We start from the raw sequence: 19,746 nt of genomic DNA, 5'->3' as shown, positions 1-19,746 counted from the left end.
CCCGCACAGTTTACCAGCACTGTATCTACACGCTGTTGGCTAGAGCGCACATGACAAGACCAGAGTAGGCACATTTGCTATTTAATGCAACAGTTTTTGTCACAAAACAATCGGTAGAGTTCAAAATGCCATAAACACATTGAATTTAAGATAAACGGTACATGTTGTGTGCACTATGTCATCACGCAATGATTTTTATTTGCAACAAGTCGGTTTGGTGGAAAAACAATTGGTAGGAAAATGCCCATATTTTGTTTATGCCGGTTGTAAAATATTCACGTGAAAATCTGTCGCCAATTGAATGGAAACCTAGTTTAAGTGGGACGCCAACATCAGCAAATGGTCTAATCACATTCTGGGTGATGATCACTGCCAATGAGGTAGGCCATTCGGGTGGCTGATAGCCAATTATCTACCATCTGAAGATGATAGCCTAATAGCTAGATCTCGTCACTTATGACGCTCAGGACAATTTGCCATATAGACTGAGTTCATGTGTTTCTCCCGCTGTTTCCACTGACCGACGAGGCTGCACGTTTGTGCTTTGGGACCTGGGCAGGCAAGATTACGCATCCTCCAGAGGTACGTTTTATGAGCTAGAATGTGGTTGGAAATAAGATAGTCTTAGTTTTTTTTTTTTTTTGAGTTGTGGAAATGCTATAACAATATTTAGCATACATAATTGATATACTTGATAATCTACTTTTAGCAGCGATTTCATACTAGTTCATGTCTCGCTAGCTAGATCATGTATGTAGGCTATGTAAAACAATTGATCCTGAATCGGTGACCTCTGTGACGCGAACGATTGCGATTGTTGTTTGCGATGTGTGTGCGATAAGAGTTGGGCTAATGATTTAGACATTTTACTTTTCGCTAAAGACATAATTATAATATAGGATTTGTCTACAAGACTAAACTTGGACAGTAGCCTAGTGTCGTAGGCTGCATCCTGATCCAGCACAGCAGCCATGAGCTATCTAACTTTCCTGCTATATATAATACATTGTAGCGCTATTTGGCTATGATGCTCTCTCTCTCTCTCTCTTTTTTTTTTTTTTTGCATTGTTTTTATTAGAAAACTTTAACGACATGTTTATATGCTGGTTAGATCTGATCAAAGGACACTATTTTGAGACAAGTCAGTTATAACTACAAGTCATCACTCACAATAAAGAGAGAAGTAATTGACCTCTATTGACCCAGAAATGATCTGGGTCAATAGAATAATGTAAATGTTTATGTTTGTATTTCTGTGCATTTGGGACTGCTTGAGCAGATACTTCATCGACTTAATAATTATAAAGGAAATATCTGAATAATAAAACATATCAGCGTTCTTAACAGAGTTGGGGTCAATTCAATTTCAATTCAGGAAGTACACTGAAATTCTAATTCAAATTCTCTTCAATGCTTTTCCATGAGGAAAATTTGGAATTAGAATTTTGTTTACATTCATAATTAACTGGAATGAACTATTGCATTGGGCCAATAGTCAGGATTATAGCTCAAGCCTTAACCTTCTGAATGAACTTTATAGCTTGCCTAAGCTGTAACTAGACCAGCATCTTTGCATGTTCCTTCAGTCCGAAAGTTGTTTTATTGTGAAGTCATCGTGACAATGATTGTATCTCTGCTACAATGAACCAAGCTTTGATTTCCCTTCAGCTGCTTTATGGAATTAAACAGACATACATATTTTGTCAACACAGTTAAGCTGATTTGCACCGTCATTCAACAACAGTGTTGCTTGAATATGGTATATTTTTTAAATATCTAAATCAGGGTTCCCCAGCAGGCCGATTTTGGGCCGCAGGTGATTTTATTTAGCCCCCCAAGTTTCTGAGCAAAAAAAAATATATAGATATTGTGAGTGATGACTTGTAATAATATATATTTTTTTAAATTATTTTATTGTTGGACATAAAAGACTGTAAAAACACCAGCAAATCAGCTCCAAGTGATTTTAATTTTGAAAATATTATATCCGTTAGGGCTCCTTGCGGTCAATTTGCAGTTGACAAATTATTTGCAATTATGTTTTCCGACCCCCTGTCCATCCGCTCAAGAACAAATCGTCCCCCGGCTGAATCTAGTTGATGATCCCTTACCTAAGTGGTAGTAGTTTACCATACATTTCAGTCTATCAGAGTGTATAATGTAACTATGGCTCTGGTGATAAGCTGCAATGTGTGACTGTAGGTACTCTCTCATCTGTCTATTCAGGTTAGAAATGGAGGCTTTTAATCATAAACTAAACACCTACATAGACTCATGGATGGGTCCCAGAGGTAAGTGTTATTACTGTTGCATTACTGTAGATTAAATTACAGTATAATAATTATCATATGAATAAATGCTTAGTTATGGACTATTGACATAAAATGATTTATCACCATATATCTCCTCACAAAATGTTTGCCTTATGTGTTAATACATGGTCCTCCAGTGGAATGTACCAGGTCTTTTTGCATCTCCATGATTCTAGCATAACCTTTCCAGGAGTTAAACAAACATGCTTCGGTAGTCACTGCCAATTCTCACTCAAACTGTGTTGTGTTCTCTTGCCCTCTCCAAGCAATATGCCTGCCCTGCAGTGTAGCTACAGATGTAGGATCTTAATTTGATCACTTTTCTGTTGCTGATGAGCTTTGTGATTTACAGAATTTCACTGAAAACCCACACTAACACACGGTTATATAAGCACTATTGCACTTTTCATGTAGCCTACTTATGGCCAGCTAATAGCCTAACCACCGATCAAGCAACATTATATACTAAATCTTGAAATCCTGTTAATGCAGGATTATTTTGCTGTGAACAACATAGGTCAAATTAAGATCCTACATCTGTGCCCCTCTCTACGCTCAGTGCTATCGCACTGGTTCAGGGGATGCAGTAAATATGGGAATAAGGTTCTGAAAAAAAGGGAACATTCTACTGTATGTTGTAATACCAGGCTGTTGTCTGTCTATTTATTTCAGATGAACGGGTACAGGGATGGCTGCTGCTAGACAACTACCCTCCAACCTTTGCACTAACACTCATGTACTTGCTGATCGTATGGCTGGGGCCCAAGTACATGAGACACAGACAGCCGGTGTCTTGCCAGGGCCTCCTGGTGCTCTACAATCTGGCCCTCACTCTATTATCTTTCTATATGTTCTATGAGGTAGGCAGGCTGCACCTGAAGGTGGTGTTGGTATCATCGCAGTGCAACACTGCTGGCAGATGAGGGGAAGTGAGAGGATCGGGTGCCTGGTAGAAGTGGCTAAAGGACTCTGTGAGGATGAGGGAAACTGTGATCTTTGATTCGGATTAGACACAAATGGCGTCTTGCACTGATGCCACCCCGGGACACAGTGCTGTGGGGGAGTGTGTGGGGCACAGCTGGTCTCTGACAGGATCGTTGTTAACACAAACAAATCTCTCACCCAACCTCAACACAACCCTCAATTGTTTTCTGAAAACCTGCTACTATTATTAGAATGTTTGAAGTTGCAACGTCTAATTCTGAAACTGTTGACAGTATAAACTGATGAACGGTCTGTATCCTCAGTGGATATCTAGGCTAGTAGTTCATAGCATTGTCCCTAATTATTGTATAGCGTAATGAGACTGGAGAGAGAGTGAGCTGCCAATGCTTTCTGTAGTGTAATCAGTTGTGGTAGTAAATATGTCAACATAGTGTAATATATATATACATATAGTGTAATATGACATTATCTAAATGTCATGAGCTAGTTATGCGGATCCCGAGGGACAAAGTCTTCTCCACGCACCTGTAAGTCTAAAGTCTTTTCTGTTCTCACCACCCTGGCCAAATGGGCTCAATTCGGTCTGCATTGCATAACCCCTCAAAAGATTGGCTGTGCCCATGCTGTGTAAATCATTAAACTCGCCCGTTCTGACTCTACCCCTGCTTTAGGGTGAACTTTTAGCCCTCATAAATCAATGCCACACGATTCCAATTCAAGTACAAAGCAGTTGCTTGCCATGTCTACGGCACCTATATAAATTGCATTTTAAAAATGTTATTGGTGTGACATGTTTTAAATAGCCATACTGAAGAGCAAAATAACCAAGGGCATAGGCCTGGGGTTTGTAGGTTCCTTAAGTTACTGTGGGATGCAAGCTGGCCACAATAAAGGCTTTAGGTTTAGAAACAGATCCTGAGCTCACTCTGCCTTTTAGATAGGCAATATCGATTGGAATGCGCTGGATCTTAAGCTAATTAAAACAGGTTTTTCTGCAGGAAACTGCGTCTTCGCTAATATCACGAATCAGCCCTGTTCCGCCCAAATCTATATGGACATTTGGATCTTGTGACACTTTGTTTTGAGTTACATAATATGAATAAAGACGATTTAGTAGTAGTGTATTAGTAATAAATAGTGTATTATAACTTAAGGGATATAGCCTAGCCTGCAGCATATTGTTGTTAATAATCATGCTGTTAAAACACAGTAAAAATGTCAATGCAGCAGCACATTTTAAACAACAAAAGGCATGACAATGACAGTAGTATTGCTGAATGATTAGACACTCTCTCTGTAGAGACTTTTGGGTTGTTTTTCATTGAGTCCTCTGCATGTTTCGGGATTACCCAGTTCAGTGGAGCACAACATCTGCCAATCCCAGGCCTGTCCATGTTCTGCTTTCATCCCCATGGGCACATGCAGGGCAGTCACTCTCCTGGTGCCACAATCATCGGATAATGACACTGTATGTCTCGAAGTCATCAACGTAATTAGATCCCTGCTTTGCACTGCTTTTTTACCATCCTGTTCCGGAATGGGTCCTGTCTCGAGCCAAATGCACTAAAATCCTGTGGGAAAGCTTAATATTCCTCAGAATCATGTTTTTTTCAGTAGAACATAACCAGGGGGGCAATTCTGACCATAGCTTCTGCTCTGAGTCTGATGTCATATTGAGCACAAAACACTTGAAGCTGAACCTGAATCTTGTTATGTCTTCAGATGCTTTACATTTAACTCCTTGTTTTTGTCAGTTATTCAAGGCAGTGGTGGATAAAGGCAGAGCTATTTCCATAGCTATCCCAAATTAGATGAAACGTGTGAACAAGGGCTCTATTTAAAAACGGTGACATCACTGGGCTGCTCAATAACAAACAAATACAGGGACCCAATGTTGCAGTGGCAACAAAAAGAATAATGATATTATCGCTGGTTACGGAGACTAAATGGAGAGGACAGACTCTGGGATGTAATATTGTCCACTACTTCCACTCCTGCAGCAAGTATGTGAAGCTCGCATCCTAAATGCCAATGTAAACAGTTTTACAATCAGCTTTTGGGTGTGAGAAAGCAAATTGATGTAGTAGTGATTTTTGCAGGTGATTTAAAATTTGGATCATGTGACACTTGCAGTACAATAATGATAAACATTTGATATTACAAGGGTAGTGCATTATTTGGGTGATTCAAGTTTTTTGAAGATGTCAAAGACATGGCAGTCTGTGTTTCTACATCACCTTGTGGTCTGTCTCCAGATGGTGTCTGCTGTGTGGCAAGGGGGTTATAACTTCTACTGCCAAGACACACACAGTGCGGGAGAAACAGATACCAAGGTAAGATGGTCTTACTCAATATGTCACCCCTCTGTTCACTTGTATAGAATTTTATATAAAACAATCTGTGTTAGGTTCAAAATATGGACTGTATATGGGGTAATAAATGCATCGTCACCAGACACCAGCTGGACTTCACCCTGTCACTCATTCCCTTTATGTTATTTCCAGATCAATATGTACTTTGTTCTCTCCAGCTATTTTTGTCATGGTGGCTACCAATTCTATTGGTACAATTTATGTCAGACAGTACCTGCAAATCCTAACAGATAAGCCACAGAGTCAGACAGACAGTCTATTTAATCTGTACTGCTGTGTCATCAGTAGTTACTCTCTGTAATGTCCCTTGGGAACATTGAACACTGAGAGGAAACTTGTTCTCACTGAAATGTGCGATTGGATTGCAGTTCTGCGCTGATTAAAACATGTATAAGAGTCCCTGCTGTTAGAAAAGTGAATTAACTTATTTTCACTTTGTCCTTAATAGATATTTCATAGGCCTGTATGTGCAGATGATCATCTTTGTCTCTCAAAACATCTAACCTTTTTGGTCAAATGATTTGCACTGGCCAGTCCTCATTAGGTAAAATACAAATCTGCCGATGTATGTCTCTCAGGAGGAACATTGAGTATGTCCTTGGAGGAAAAGGGAAGTACTAGAAAATACATTGTATTGCTTGAAAGCTTGACTCTTCTTATATTTTTTTCTCATCTCAGATCATAAATGTGCTGTGGTGGTACTACTTCTCCAAAGTCATAGAGTTTATGGACACCTTCTTCTTCATCCTACGGAAGAACAACCACCAGATCACATTTCTGCACATCTACCACCACGCCAGCATGCTCAACATCTGGTGGTTCGTCATGAACTGGGTGCCCTGTGGTCACTGTGAGTGTTTTCACTCAAAATTCCCTTTCTATCCTCATCACTGTGGTCACTGAGTGTTTTCAAATCGAATCAAATTTTATTGGTCACATACACATGGTTAGCAGATGTTAATGCGAGTGTAGAGAAATGCTTGTGCTTCTAGTTCCGGCAGTGCAGTAATATCTAACAAGTAATCTAACAAATTCACAAGGACTACCTTATACACACAAATGTAAAGGGATGAATAAGAATATGTACATATAAATATATGGATGAGCAATGGCCGTGTGGCATAGGCAAGATGCAGTAGATGGTATAGAATAGAGTATATACAGTTGAAGTCGGAAGTACACTTAGGTTGGAGTCATTAAAACTCGTTTTTCAACCACTCCACAAATTTCTTGTTAACAAACTACAGTTTTGGCAAGTCGGTTAAGACATCTACTTTGTGCACAACACAAGTCATTTTTCCAACAATTGTTTGCAGACACAGAGATTTATAAGTGAAATAATCTGTCACAATTCCAGTGGGTCAGAAGTTTACATACACTAAGTTGACTGTGCCTTTAAACAGTTTGGAAAATTCCAGAAAAGGATGTCATGGCCTTAGAAGCTTTTGATAAGCTAATTGACATCATTTGAGTCAATTGGAGGTGTACCTGTGGATGTATTTCAATGCCTACCTTCAAACTCAGTGCCTCTTTGCTTGACATCGTGGGAAAGTCAAAAGAAATCAGCCAAGACCTCCACAAGTCTGGGACAAACAATAGTATGCGAGTATAAACACCATGGGACCACGCAGCCGTCATACCACTCAGGAAGGAGGCACTTTCTGTCGCCTAGAGATGAAGGTACTTTTGTGCGAAAAGTGCAAATCAATCCCAGAACAACAGCAAAGGACCTTGTGAAGATGCTGGAGGAAATAGGCACAAAGTATCTACAGTGGGGAGAACAAGCATTTGATACACTGCCGATTTTGCAGGTTTTCCTACTTACAAAGCATGTAGAGGTCTGTAATTTTTATCATAGGTACACTTCAACTGTGAGAGGCGGAATCTAAAGCAAAAATCCAGAAAATCACATTGTATGATTTTTAAGTAATTAAACAAAGAGATGATTGTGGACTTCAGGAAACAGCAGAGGTAGCATCCCCAATCCACATTGACGTCAGGCCTGCCACTGGTGCTTGATGAGACAAGGATATCCCTACCGGCCAAACTCGACACTAGGCCAATTGTGCGTCGCCCCGTGGACCTCCCGGTGTCGGCCCGATCTCGGCCCGGCTGCAACAGAGCCTGGGCGCAAACCCAGAGTCTCTGGTGGCACAGCTAGCGCTGCGACGCAGTGCCCAAGACCACTGCGCCACCCCGGAGGCCCTCCTTTGTTTTGTCGACGTTGCGTGAGAGGTTATATTCCTGACACCACACTCCGAGGGCCCTCACCTCCTGCCTGTAGGCCGACTCGTCGTTGTTGGTAATAAGGACTACCGCTATCGTGTCATCTGCAAACTTGATGATTGAGTTGGAGGCTTGCATGGCCACACGGTCATGGGTGAACAGGGAGTACAGGAGGGGGCTGCGCCGAATCCAACAGGCATTTCACCTTACTGTGAAATGCTTACTTACAAGCCCTTAACCAACAATGCAGTTGAATAAATATACTTTTATTTACTAAATAAACTAAAGTAAAAAAAAAAAATCTAATCAAGAAGTAACACAAGAAAATGACATAACAATAACGAGGCTATAAACAGGTGGTACCGGTACTGAGCCACAGAACCCGTTTTTTTTTACCTGGAACCAATAAGGGCTCTTCAAAGGATTATCCTATGGGGACAGCCAAATAACCCTTTTAGGTTCTAGAAAGCACCTTTTTTTTCCCGAAGAGTGTACTGTATGTTATCTTTTTAAGTAGCTATACAGGTGTTATAGATGACATGTTTGTCTTGAATTGATTCTGTGACTGAGATACTTTCAAATGAATTTCATCCGTTGTTAAATGGTAAAGAAATTAAGTGTGAATTGAACCTACTGCTATTTCAGGACTGCACAGCACGCATTTTTTCAGTGATATACCATACACTCACCTCATTGCTTTACACTGACAGTGTGGCACACTGTGTCCTAGAACAGGACACTGACCTATGTCTTACAGCTCTCTGTGTTTTACAGTGGACTCTCTGAGAATGAACACCTCAGCTGCTTTCTACTGTATGCCATTGACACAGCTATTTCTTACTATTATTAAACAGCATGAATTGTAATTTTGTATTTCACTGATGTCTCTGACCCTGCTACGGTACTGTAGATGATTCATCCACCCCCTCTCTCCTGTCTCTTCCTCAGCCTACTTTGGTGCCTCCCTCAACAGCTTCATCCATGTCCTGATGTACTCTTACTATGGGCTCTCTGCTGTCCCAGCCATACGGCCCTATCTATGGTGGAAGAGATATATCACGCAAGGCCAGCTGGTGAGCCTCTGCATGTCCCTGTTTCAAACCTCAGAGATGTCATTTCACATCCATAGTTATCAACCATAATGGGGGCTGCCGAGGGGAGAACGGCTCATAATGTCCAGAATGGAGCTAATGGAATGGTAAACACCTGGTAATCCTGTATTTGATACCATTCCACTCCGGTCATTCCCACAAGCCTGTTCTCCCCAATTAAGGTGCCACCAACCTCCTGTGTCATCCAGTGTATTGCTCAGCCAATCTCAGGGTTTTAGTGAATGTGACAAAGGCCCAACGAGATGAAACAAAAACATGAACCATTGGTATAGATTGAAAGTGCAATATTTCCCTCATCCATTTAAGGTATTCTGTAGGCCATTGGATCAATGGTATTTATTTATGCATACTGTGTGTGCGTGCATGTGTGCATTGATCTTGACTTAGTTTACAAACAATTCATTACATTCTTGTCTCATTCCTCTATAGATTCAATTCTTTTTGACCATGTCCCAGACCATCTGTGCAGTCATTTGGCCATGTGGTTTCCCCAGAGGCTGGCTGTTTTTCCAAATATTCTATATGGCCTCGCTTATTGCCCTTTTCTCAAACTTCTACATTCAGGTGAGCAAATGTAAAACTCTTGCATTAATTAGACATGATTTCAATTCATTATGGTGTTCAAGTATTTTACACTGGTGGTGACGTGGTTAAATAAAACTGGTGCATTGTCTCCAGTAGTGTTCTTCAGATGTCCTAATGTGTTGACTTCTTCCCTCTGTTTTTAGACTTACAAGAAACACCGTGTTTCACAAAAGAAGGCGTATCACCAGAATGGCTCTGTTGATTCACTGAATGGCCATGCGAATGGGGTGACACCCACGGAAACCATTACACACAGGAAAGTGCGGGCGGACTGAAGCTTGAATAACCTCACAATCCTAACTTTTGTGCATATCTACTATGTATGTAATATTGCTAGGAGCGATGTAGGATTTCTTATGAAGAAATGTATTAGAAGAGCATAGCTAGTTTATTCACAATATAAGAAAAGCCATGTTAATCTGAAAGAGATTCCTAACGTTTTGCACACTGCTGTCTGTTACTATTCATATTGAATCTAAGTTCTTTACAGTTAAGTAACAAGGATAGCAGAGGGAGCACAGTACAGAACAGCCCCAGATACCCACTTCCTTTTCATGCTGCACAAGATTTTCGACAATGTCTGGTGGGACATCGCTTTATTAAGCAACCTTGACCCATACAGAAATAACAATGTTTTTCCATGTTTTAATTCACAACATATGCACTTGTCTACATGCTATATTGTGTCCTGATTGGACAAATCAGGACAAAATCTATTTTGGGGTTTCCCTTGCATAGAGACAAGGCTGTCGGAGTCAAATGTGTCCACTGAGTAACTTTTGAGAGGTTCACCTTCATTGTTTGCATTGTAAAGTTTAGTTTAAAACCAGTTGCAATAATAGATTTGTCTATTGTCTGTATCAGTTAAACAGGTTTGAAAAGTATTTGTCCGTCAAATGGCACTGATCAGAACAATATTTTATGTGAACAAGAAATAATATAAATTCAGTTTTATTTTAGTTATTGCTTTAGATAATGCTGTTGTTGTAGCAATAGTTTACATACAATGACATTTTATGAGAGCCCAAATCTCTTGTGGACAGATGCAGGTAACATAAATTGAGCATCTGACTCAATTATGCGATTTTAGTTCTGGGTGTCCGTGACTATTCCTCTACAGTAGCAATTTAGTTTCTATCTAATCTTTTCCCAGTTGGAATATTTATTTCCCACTTTATTGCAACACATTATACAACAAAAAGCTAAAATCACACTGATAGTGTCATGGATTGTGTTAAAAATAGATGACGTGTGTTGAAATAGTTAAATGTGTCTCCTCAACCCTCAGAATTCAGCCCCATATGATATTAATGTATGCATACATGACTGTAAATCACTCTGTATAAAAGCTTCTGCTAAATGGCTTGTTATTATATGACATATTCTCATTATATCTCTGAACCCAAAGTCACCATTTTACTGTTATATGTGCTGAGAATGTCAACCTCATCTCCATGGAATGCAGAAAACAATTAATACAATTATAAACCAAACTTAAACTCTGTATCATATTTAATATAGTTTACATATATGTGCTGTGTTTTAAACCCATTCCTCCCTCTTACACTAGTGATTCCCTCATTAGATTGAATCAGGATAAAAGTAACATCAAGCCATGATGTGACTATTGTGTTTTCTCCAAAGCGTTGCCTTAATAGATGTTGCTACCTATATGTTTAACTTGTTCCCTTCGTTATGGAATTGTATTATAGTCCATGTATGCCTTAATTATGAAATACAGGGGCCAAATCGCCAACTTCTGTTGTAGAGATATGTCTCGCTTTGAAAGCCATTTAAAGCGCTTATCTATGGCTGGGTTTACACATAGAGTCCAATGCAGATTTTTTTCTTCACTAATTGGTCTTTTGACCAATCAGATCAGCTCAGAAGTAGATCTGATGTGAAAAGATCTGATATGATTGGTCAAAAGACCAATTAGTGAAAAAAATATCAGAATTGGGTTGCCTGTTTAAACGCAACCTAAATCAACTGAAGGATGTAATCTACTGTTGAAATATGGTGAGATGAATGGTGTAATCAACAGTTGTAAATGTGGCTGGATGAATGATGTAGTTCTGGGTGTCCTTTGAAATGTGGTCAGATTAATTATGTAATTAACTGTTGTAAATGTGGTCAGATGAATGATGTCATCAACTGTTGAAATGTGGTCAGATGAATGATGTAATCAACTTTTGAAATGTGGTCAGATGAATTATGTTTTGAGAGAGAAACAGCAGGACACAACATTATTATGTCCTTACAATCTGTGAATAGTCTGCAAAATCAGATTTGTATCCACAGTAATCTGTAGAAATGTACTCAGCTTTCTAACAATGCAAGTGAAGCCAGCCTCGAAGCTGTTGCATTTGTAATGTCACTGAGATTGGAATAAATAAACGCATTCATGCTTCATCTGGATCTCCCATGGTGTATTTCAGGCATCATTCTAGAATCTAGATGGAGCACTCTGATCAAGCCACAGTCATTGCTGCTTCCTCATTAGCATCATCACCCTCAGGGCACATTGCAATTATCACTTACACGGATATTCCCTAGCTGCAGTATCTCTCGCTTCTTATTATTAATATATTATAGATATAAATAATTTTAAAGTGTGTGTTCAGTTATGCACCCCATAAGTAATAATTTCAAGCTTGTGGGGATTGTTATTTCACCAATCTCTGATGATTTCTTCCTCTGTTGTATGTTCATTTTCCCTGGTTGGTGAACAAAAGTATCACATGGGGAATACTGTTTTCAAACCACGGACTTTGATCCATGGGTTATAATCATGACATTGAAGAGCATGAAAACATGACAGTATTATGACAGTGCTTATGAGGACACACCCTAACATGACACCTAGACAACTATCAAAGGTCATGTGAAAGATCAGATTTCACCATTATCATGACAGGAAAGCTAATTTTAAATTGAATTTTTGCATTCAATTTCATTTAGATAAATTTTGCTAAATAGAACCTTTAATACGATAAGGTAGTGATGCAACACAGCAAGCTTCCAATCATCATATTTTGTAATCCGATACAAATTTAATGTAGTAGATCAAATATTTTTCTAATCCGTTTCATCTTTTCAGCCCTGGGTTCCTAGAATATGTAATAGATGGATTATGTGTGCCTGGGATTTTTTTCTTGTGTTGGGTATGGGGCAGTGTTGTATTATGATTGGGGTTGTGTAAGAACACTATCAGAGTTGTGTTTTGGTTGTTGGTGTGTGTGCATGCTTTATAGTCACAGATGACAGCAATGTTTACATTTCAGTTTGCTGCACAGATTCCATTTCCTGGATTGTAAAAGCTAGTGAACTACTGTACCAAAGTAGGCCACATGTTTTCACTGTACCAGGCAGCTACAGCCACCAAAAAATGTTAAATTTATAGTGTAATATATTATCCCAGATGCTTTAACCAGTCAAATGCAATGCTTAGTACACTACTGTAGAGTGTGTCCCCTCTCATCCGAAATCTGACAAGAAAAACTACGTAGTTCCCACATGTGTTTATTCCGGTTGATCTCACAGATGGGAGAAAATAGCTTACTACAGAATTAACAAAAATGTGAAAACATTAATTGTTGGGAACAGGTGAAAAACATCCTACTTAATGCCATCATTCTGGACATCGCTCCAGTCTTTAAAAGAAGGAATGATTTTTGTTTTCTGTGACAGCCAAAAACAGAAGGGCTATGTGACCCACCCACACCATAAGATTAGAAGCAGATGCAAGTTGATTGGTATACATACATTCATTAAAAAACATTTCAGCCACAAACCAACAGGAAGAGAGTTATGCATTTAGTCTTGGTGATGTGTAAACTCTGTCTCGGCTGCCCTACAATGGGCGTTCAGAAAATGCTGTGTAGCTCTTCACGCGTGCAAAGTAAAAGGATGCGTACATCTGGTCCAAGTCGAAGGCAGTGACAACTGTCTCGCCGGTGGATCTGCAGGAAAAAGTCAACATTAATATAACATTTTATGTCCCCAATCATTTTTCTCTTGCAATGACATTTATAGACTGAATGCTGTCAAAATCAAAACCCTGGATGACCAGTGTATTACCTGTAGGTGATGTGGCAGGAATGGTGGATCCAATTCAGCTTGTTGAAGCTCTGGCGCCCCCCGGAGGACAACTGCAGTCCCACGTGAAAGCTGTGTTCTGTCTCGGGTGCCGCTGGGCTCCGCCGGCAGAACCGAGAGATTCTCTGGTACTCTGCCACCTTCTGTCAAGAGAACACACACAGGGAGTCAGAACTGGACAGCCAAATCACTTTTCAATCATCTGTGGACAATGACACAGGTCTAAGAAGTCTGAAGTGTTAAACAATTTGGTCATTTGTCATTTTCTCCTTGTATTGTGTGTCCTGCACTGCACCAGTTGACCCAGTTAATGTGTGAGGAAACTGCCTATCTTGTTGGGTTTAAGTTATAACAGGAATGGAAAATATGCTAATAACTTTCCACATCAACTTATCCCTGTCCAATGCTGTTATCACCTCTTCTTTTCGCTTGGAGACAACAACAAAGACTTTGGTTTGATTGTCTGTGTCCTGCGACAGACGATAATGACCACACATAATGGACTCCACCCTGTGTAAAGGGAAAATTAAAGCCATTAATGTTACAAATCAAATCGTTCTGACAAAAAAAAAAAACTATTATTGCCCTGAAATGTTACACTGTCATCCAAGTCTGGAGTGTATGTTGTGTTCTAAATACCTGGTGTTCCTGCTACGTAGACGGGGAACAGTGACCAGTGGGTCCTCAGGTGTGGTCAGCATCATGACTTGGCCATCAGGGAAAAAACGCAGATATCTGGGGACACAAAAAGTACACCTAGTCTTATCTGACTGCATGACAGATCATTAGCATATCACAACAAGGAAACCAGTGACTGACTGAGGACCCTACCTGTAGTACTCCACTTGGTGCCAAGCCCTATAGAATCCATCAAGGGACTCCTCTCCCTGACGGATGTATGCCGTCTTGCTGATGTAAACACCTTCAAAATCAACATTGAAAAACCACAGATTGAATTTACCAAATAAAACAATCTAGTTTTAGCTATGCAACTTATGCTAGACATGCCAACTGTGCATTGGTATTGAGGAAATAGACTAGTCTATGAAACAATCCCACTTATCTTAGAAGGGATTTTCATTCTCTAAGAAATAAATAACTAATGTTCCTTAAATGTTTACCATCAAAGCGCACACGTGGCCTCTCAAGAAACATCTCCCTCCAGGAGTTGAAGGGCACCAGTTTGGTACAGCTCCGGCCCCACGCTCTCAGACAGGCCGAACGCCAAATCTCTGGGTCCCTGAGGAAATATCAACACCGAGGGGAAATAATCATCTCTGTTCCATTTGAAAAACCAATACGTCATTTAGGAGCCTGTTTAGATCCAGTGTAAAGACCAGTCATTCACAGCACTGGCATGATTAAAATGAATTCAAGCCATGTTCATTGAAAATATGATGGATTTGTATAGTCTATGGTCTGACCTAGCACAAATGTAGAAGCCTCTACAGACTAAGGAGAGCTGCTCCAGGGCACGCAGGTCCAGATCACGGGACACAACCCAACGGAAGATGTACATCAAGACCTCTGGGGGCAGGGCTGGGGACAGAAACCAGACCGTAAATACAGTATAATAATAGAGTAGTGCCAATCTAGTATGCTTCCAGACAGCGGTTTATTGAGACGTTTCCATCCTGACCAAGATCCCAGTGGGATTGAAACACTGAAGACTTACCCATGTGTCTTAATAAACCACTGTGGGAGCATATTATGGGAGTTGCCAACATTACTTTTTACATGTTATTCATGTCTTCTGTTTAGGACCTGAATTGTGGTGGTCTTTGTAGCTCAGTTGGTAGAGCATGGCACTTGTAATGCCAGGGTAGTGGGTTCGATTAACGGTACCACCCATTCGTAAAATGTATGCACGCATGACTAAGTTGCTTTGGATAAAGCCATCTGCTCAATGGCATATATTATTATTGCCTGAGCTCTCTACCTGAGATGTGCATCTGAGCCATATCCACCTCAGGAACACATATCTTCAAAGAGTTGTCTTGCAGAGTGAGCTGCTGATGGAAGTAGGCCAATAGATCCTCTATTTCACCATCCATGTCATTCTCATTGCTAGGAAACAGATATGCAGTGTCACACATGGTAGAACTTGTATGGAAAAGAGGAGTGACAATGAGTTCAGATGGCGCACACTTTCAATGTGTACGGTATTCAATGTAGTGTTACAAATTGCCAAAGTATTTACCCGCCATCTGGATCAGGGGAACGACTGTAGTTGATTTTGAACTCAATGTCAGGCACAATCTGCATTGCCCTGCGATAGTACTTAATTGCTGTAAATTAGGGCAGGAAAAGGGTTTAGCTGTGCTTTTATGTAAAACCATTATTCCCAATCCCAACTACAGTCACACAAGAATCCCATTCAAGTCATGGTACTGATATTAGTATTTCTGCCGCATCATTTTAAAAATCATCAATAAGATACTTTGTTGAGCTTCACAATCAATTTTAGATACATACTATGATCCTTAGCACATCACAAAGAAACCAGTGAGTGGCTGAGGCCCCTACCTGTAGTCAAGCCCTATAGAGTCCATCAAGGGACTCCTTTAGACATGGCACACCAAAAAATTATTTCAGTTCCATGACTTTTGCCACAAATGCTAAAACATTACTAAACTAAACCAAAGCATGGATTGCTGTCATACCTTGTCCATAGACTACTTAGAGAGCAAGGAAACCAATGTGTCACTTTGTAATTGGGTGAACCATCCCTTTAAAAAAGGTCCATAATTTTAACCATACTGAGACAGAATACTAATTTTCAAAAGTGAGTGCTATTTTGCTTTTCCCAACTTGTCTCACAGACATGCATACCTTCATAAACAGCTCCATTCTCTTCTTCCTCAACAGCTTTAAGGAATAACTCTCTGGCCTAAGACAAAGAAACAAAATATGGTAACGATAGTGAAGACAACTATTAGCATGCAGTCAAATCTGTTGTAAAACTACTATTCTAAATGGCTGAAACAAAATGGCTGACTTTTTCCTCCCGGGCCAGTTCCTGTTTTCTTTTCAAGTCTGCAGCTCTCGACGACAGTCCTCGGTTCCCCCCATTGGACGCAGAGTTGGGCTTCAGTTCAGACATCCACTGGGCCCTGAACACATTGAGCTCCACCTAGACATATGGACAATGATGTACAAGTGACTGACATGAAGCGTTTTCTTATTGCCTGGGTCAAGTAGTGAGTAGTCTAGTAAATTTAGCCTGCTCTGAGGTTACCCCAGTGGGCAGGTGAAAACAAGAAAGCATTCCAGTAGCCTAAAACAGATCTTTCTAGTTCCTCCCCATTGTTTAAGTAAAATCCTGACAATTGATGGAAATCCGGCAAGTTAAGACCTGCTTGATAACTTTTTTTTTTTTTAAACTGAGAACAACCAAAACACAAAGAACTTCAGTACTGATCTTTCTGATTCCTCCCCTATGTGTAGGTGAATAGCAGCCAATATAATATAGCACTTCTGCATGTAAAAAGCTTGTAAAATTTCTCAGGGCAAGTGATCATAATCTTCAGCCAACCAAAAAAAAATACACCTGGTGCCTTTTAAGACTTTAATGTGTACACACACAAAATGACAAAGCATGAGCTATAACACTCCATTGTGTAAGCTTTGTTAATCATAACTGAGTGCATGGCTGCTATCATGAAAAAAAAAAAAGTCAACATGGATATCTACATTTAAAGACTTCATTATCATTATCACGCAATCCTGAGACGTAACAATAATTGTGTAGACTTTGTATTGTAGGGTTCCCAAGTGGCGCAGGTCTAGGGCACTGCATCTCAGCAGTGCCCAACCTGGTTCAATTCCGGTCTGTATCACAACCGGCCGTGATTGGGAGTCCCATAGGGACAGCTTGTAGGGGTAGCTTGGGGTAGCTTGTCATTGTAAATAAGAAGTTGTTCTTAACTGACTTGCCTAGTTAAATAATGGCTAAATAAATAACAATACAAAATATTCTGTCAAAATAAGTAATCTTACGTGGAGGTTTGCATCATCAGTACTTCCATTCTCTCCATCTTGATCTTCTACAATGCCAAGAGAGTTGATAACGCTTTCAGCCTGGGCAGAAAAAAAATGTTTTGTTAAAAATAACTAGGCCTAAACATGGCAGAGAAACACAAACGTCTAACAAATAGGATTGAAATAAATCAGCAAATATTTAAGTCATTAACCAAATTCAAGCTTTGTTTATGGGAGTAATGTGGTTGGACAGAAAGACAAGCACAACAAATATTCAAGGAGGATGGGATCACGGTTGAAGTTACTTTGAGGCGTAGCATGCACAATGTGCACACGTTAAGTAGAACACGTAGCGAACTGGAAACGAACTGCATTGGCTTTTGCCTCTGCCCGGCAAGGTACTAACTTAACGTTACCTAAACATGTGACGAACAGGAAGCAAGCATGGTTTAGCACGCCACATTGCCAGAATTTACTTTTCAGACAGTTAGCTTGTTTATTCATCTTTTGACAGCTGGTCATTTTTAATGTATCAATACATTAATTACCAGTAGCTACCTAGTTAGCAAACGTTAACTAGTTCGTATCATTGTGGGACTCCCGAGTGGCGCAGCGGTCTAAAGCACGGCATCTCAGTGCTCGAGGCGTCACTACAGACCCTGGTTAGATTCCAGGCTGTATCACAACCGGCCGTGATTGGGAGTCATATTGGGCAGCGCACAATTGGCCCAGCATCGTCCGTGTTAGGCGAACATTGTAAATAAGAAGTTCTTAACTGACTTGCCTAGTTAAAAGGTGACACATGTTTACGACTACGGGACACGTCATGCAACCACCAGCAGTAGGCGTGAGACCATACTTCCTAGCTAACGTTAGCTAGCTAGCTCGACAACAAGTAGCCGTGTGCAAGGATTAGCCTAGAAAACAAACGACATTGCGCTACCATTATAGCTTATCTGTAAGCTCTTCTGTTGTCCGTAAACGTTTTCAGGAAAGGGTCTACAGATCACGGTCAGAAAAACGGACAACACAGCGTGGAAATTTGAGGGATCGCAGAAATGCAGCCATTTCGACGACGTGCTGACGACTGTGTGTAGCGAGAAAGTCACTTACAACGGTGTGTGGGCATGACGTCAATACACCACGTGACTAACTATTCTACACTATATCAGCACACTTATCACAGAAGTTTTACCTTTCTGCTTTAATGATTTTGTTGTAGGCTGGTACATGGGCCACACAAAAAAAGTATCATCCTTCCTTGGTTAGCATATTTTGCTAAAATCGTTCCATCCTAGAGTGATTCTGATTCCCGACTGTACCATGTAGGGGTGTTATTGTTATGAAAGAGAAAGTTAAGGTACATCTCAATATTGTCTGAATTGGCATCTTCTCACAACCTGGAAAAACAGGACTGGTTAAAGCAATATGGTGGATCTCTCCCTTCTACTAGGAATTAGCTTTACCTGTTCAGTGCAGATGAAGGAAATGAAGAAGCCACTTTATGCTATTGAGATGTACCCAAATGTTTTATTTGATTAAACTTCATAACATAAAAAACAAGTGGTACCCTCACCTCTGTCACACCCTAAAAGCAGCCAATCACACACTCCCAGCATACAGTACAAGTCAAAAGGTTAGATACACCTACTCATTCAAGGGTTTTTATTTAATTTCACTATTTTCTACATTATAGAATAGTAGTGACGACATCAAAACTACGAAATAACACATATGGAATCATGTAGTAACCAAAAAAGTATTAAACCAATCAAAATACAATTTATATTTTAGATTCTTCCAAGTAGCCACCCTTTGCCTTGATGACAGCTTTGCACACTCTTGGCATTATCTCAACCAGCTTCACCTGGAATGCTTTTCTAACAGTCGCGAGGGACTGAGCACTTGTTAGCTGCTTTTCCTTCACTCTGCGGTCCAACTCATCCTAAACCATCTCAATTGGGTTGAGGTCGGGGGATTGTGGAAGCCAGGTCTTCTGATGCAGCTCTCCATCACTCTCGTTCTTGGTCAAATCGTCCCTTACACTGCCTGAGGGTGTGTTGGGTTGTTGTCCTGTTGATAAACAAATGATAATCCCACTGAGCCCAAACCAGA

The 19,746-nt window shown here is 40.2% G+C and overlaps 2 protein-coding genes across 3 annotated transcripts; one reads left to right on the top strand and one right to left on the bottom strand.

The window, feature by feature from the left end:
- Positions 1 to 361: 361 nt before the first annotated feature.
- elovl5 (ELOVL fatty acid elongase 5) lies at positions 362 to 11,964 on the top strand. The gene is made up of 8 exons (XM_064950143.1): positions 362 to 582; positions 2,227 to 2,291; positions 2,985 to 3,172; positions 5,513 to 5,590; positions 6,308 to 6,479; positions 8,804 to 8,928; positions 9,397 to 9,531; positions 9,696 to 11,964. The coding sequence occupies exons 2-8, from the start codon at positions 2,234 to 2,236 to the stop codon at positions 9,825 to 9,827; spliced, it is 888 nt and encodes a 295-aa protein (XP_064806215.1). The 5' UTR covers positions 362 to 582; positions 2,227 to 2,233; the 3' UTR covers positions 9,828 to 11,964.
- A 1,094-nt stretch (positions 11,965 to 13,058) lies between these two features.
- On the bottom strand, positions 13,059 to 18,748 carry LOC135523459 (F-box only protein 9-like). 2 transcript variants are annotated; one of them, XM_064950142.1, is made up of 13 exons: positions 18,575 to 18,748; positions 17,650 to 17,730; positions 16,649 to 16,783; positions 16,483 to 16,540; positions 15,851 to 15,938; positions 15,590 to 15,717; positions 15,075 to 15,189; positions 14,772 to 14,890; positions 14,482 to 14,572; positions 14,290 to 14,385; positions 14,067 to 14,160; positions 13,633 to 13,790; positions 13,059 to 13,514 (listed from the first exon to the last, which is right to left on the bottom strand). In XM_064950142.1, the coding sequence occupies exons 1-13, from the start codon at positions 18,575 to 18,577 to the stop codon at positions 13,406 to 13,408; spliced, it is 1,275 nt and encodes a 424-aa protein (XP_064806214.1). In that variant the 5' UTR covers positions 18,578 to 18,748; the 3' UTR covers positions 13,059 to 13,405. The 2 variants fall into 2 exon arrangements, with proteins under 2 accessions (XP_064806214.1, XP_064806212.1); XM_064950140.1 differs by having other exon boundaries at positions 13,633 to 13,793; positions 18,575 to 18,747.
- Positions 18,749 to 19,746: the final 998 nt, after the last annotated feature.

Source organism: Oncorhynchus masou, chromosome 31 (assembly GCF_036934945.1).
Source record: "Oncorhynchus masou masou isolate Uvic2021 chromosome 31, UVic_Omas_1.1, whole genome shotgun sequence".
Taxonomy (NCBI): Eukaryota; Metazoa; Chordata; class Actinopteri; order Salmoniformes; family Salmonidae; genus Oncorhynchus; species Oncorhynchus masou.
Note: the sequence above shows the minus strand (reverse complement) of the source record. Positions and strands in the feature narration are given on the sequence as shown.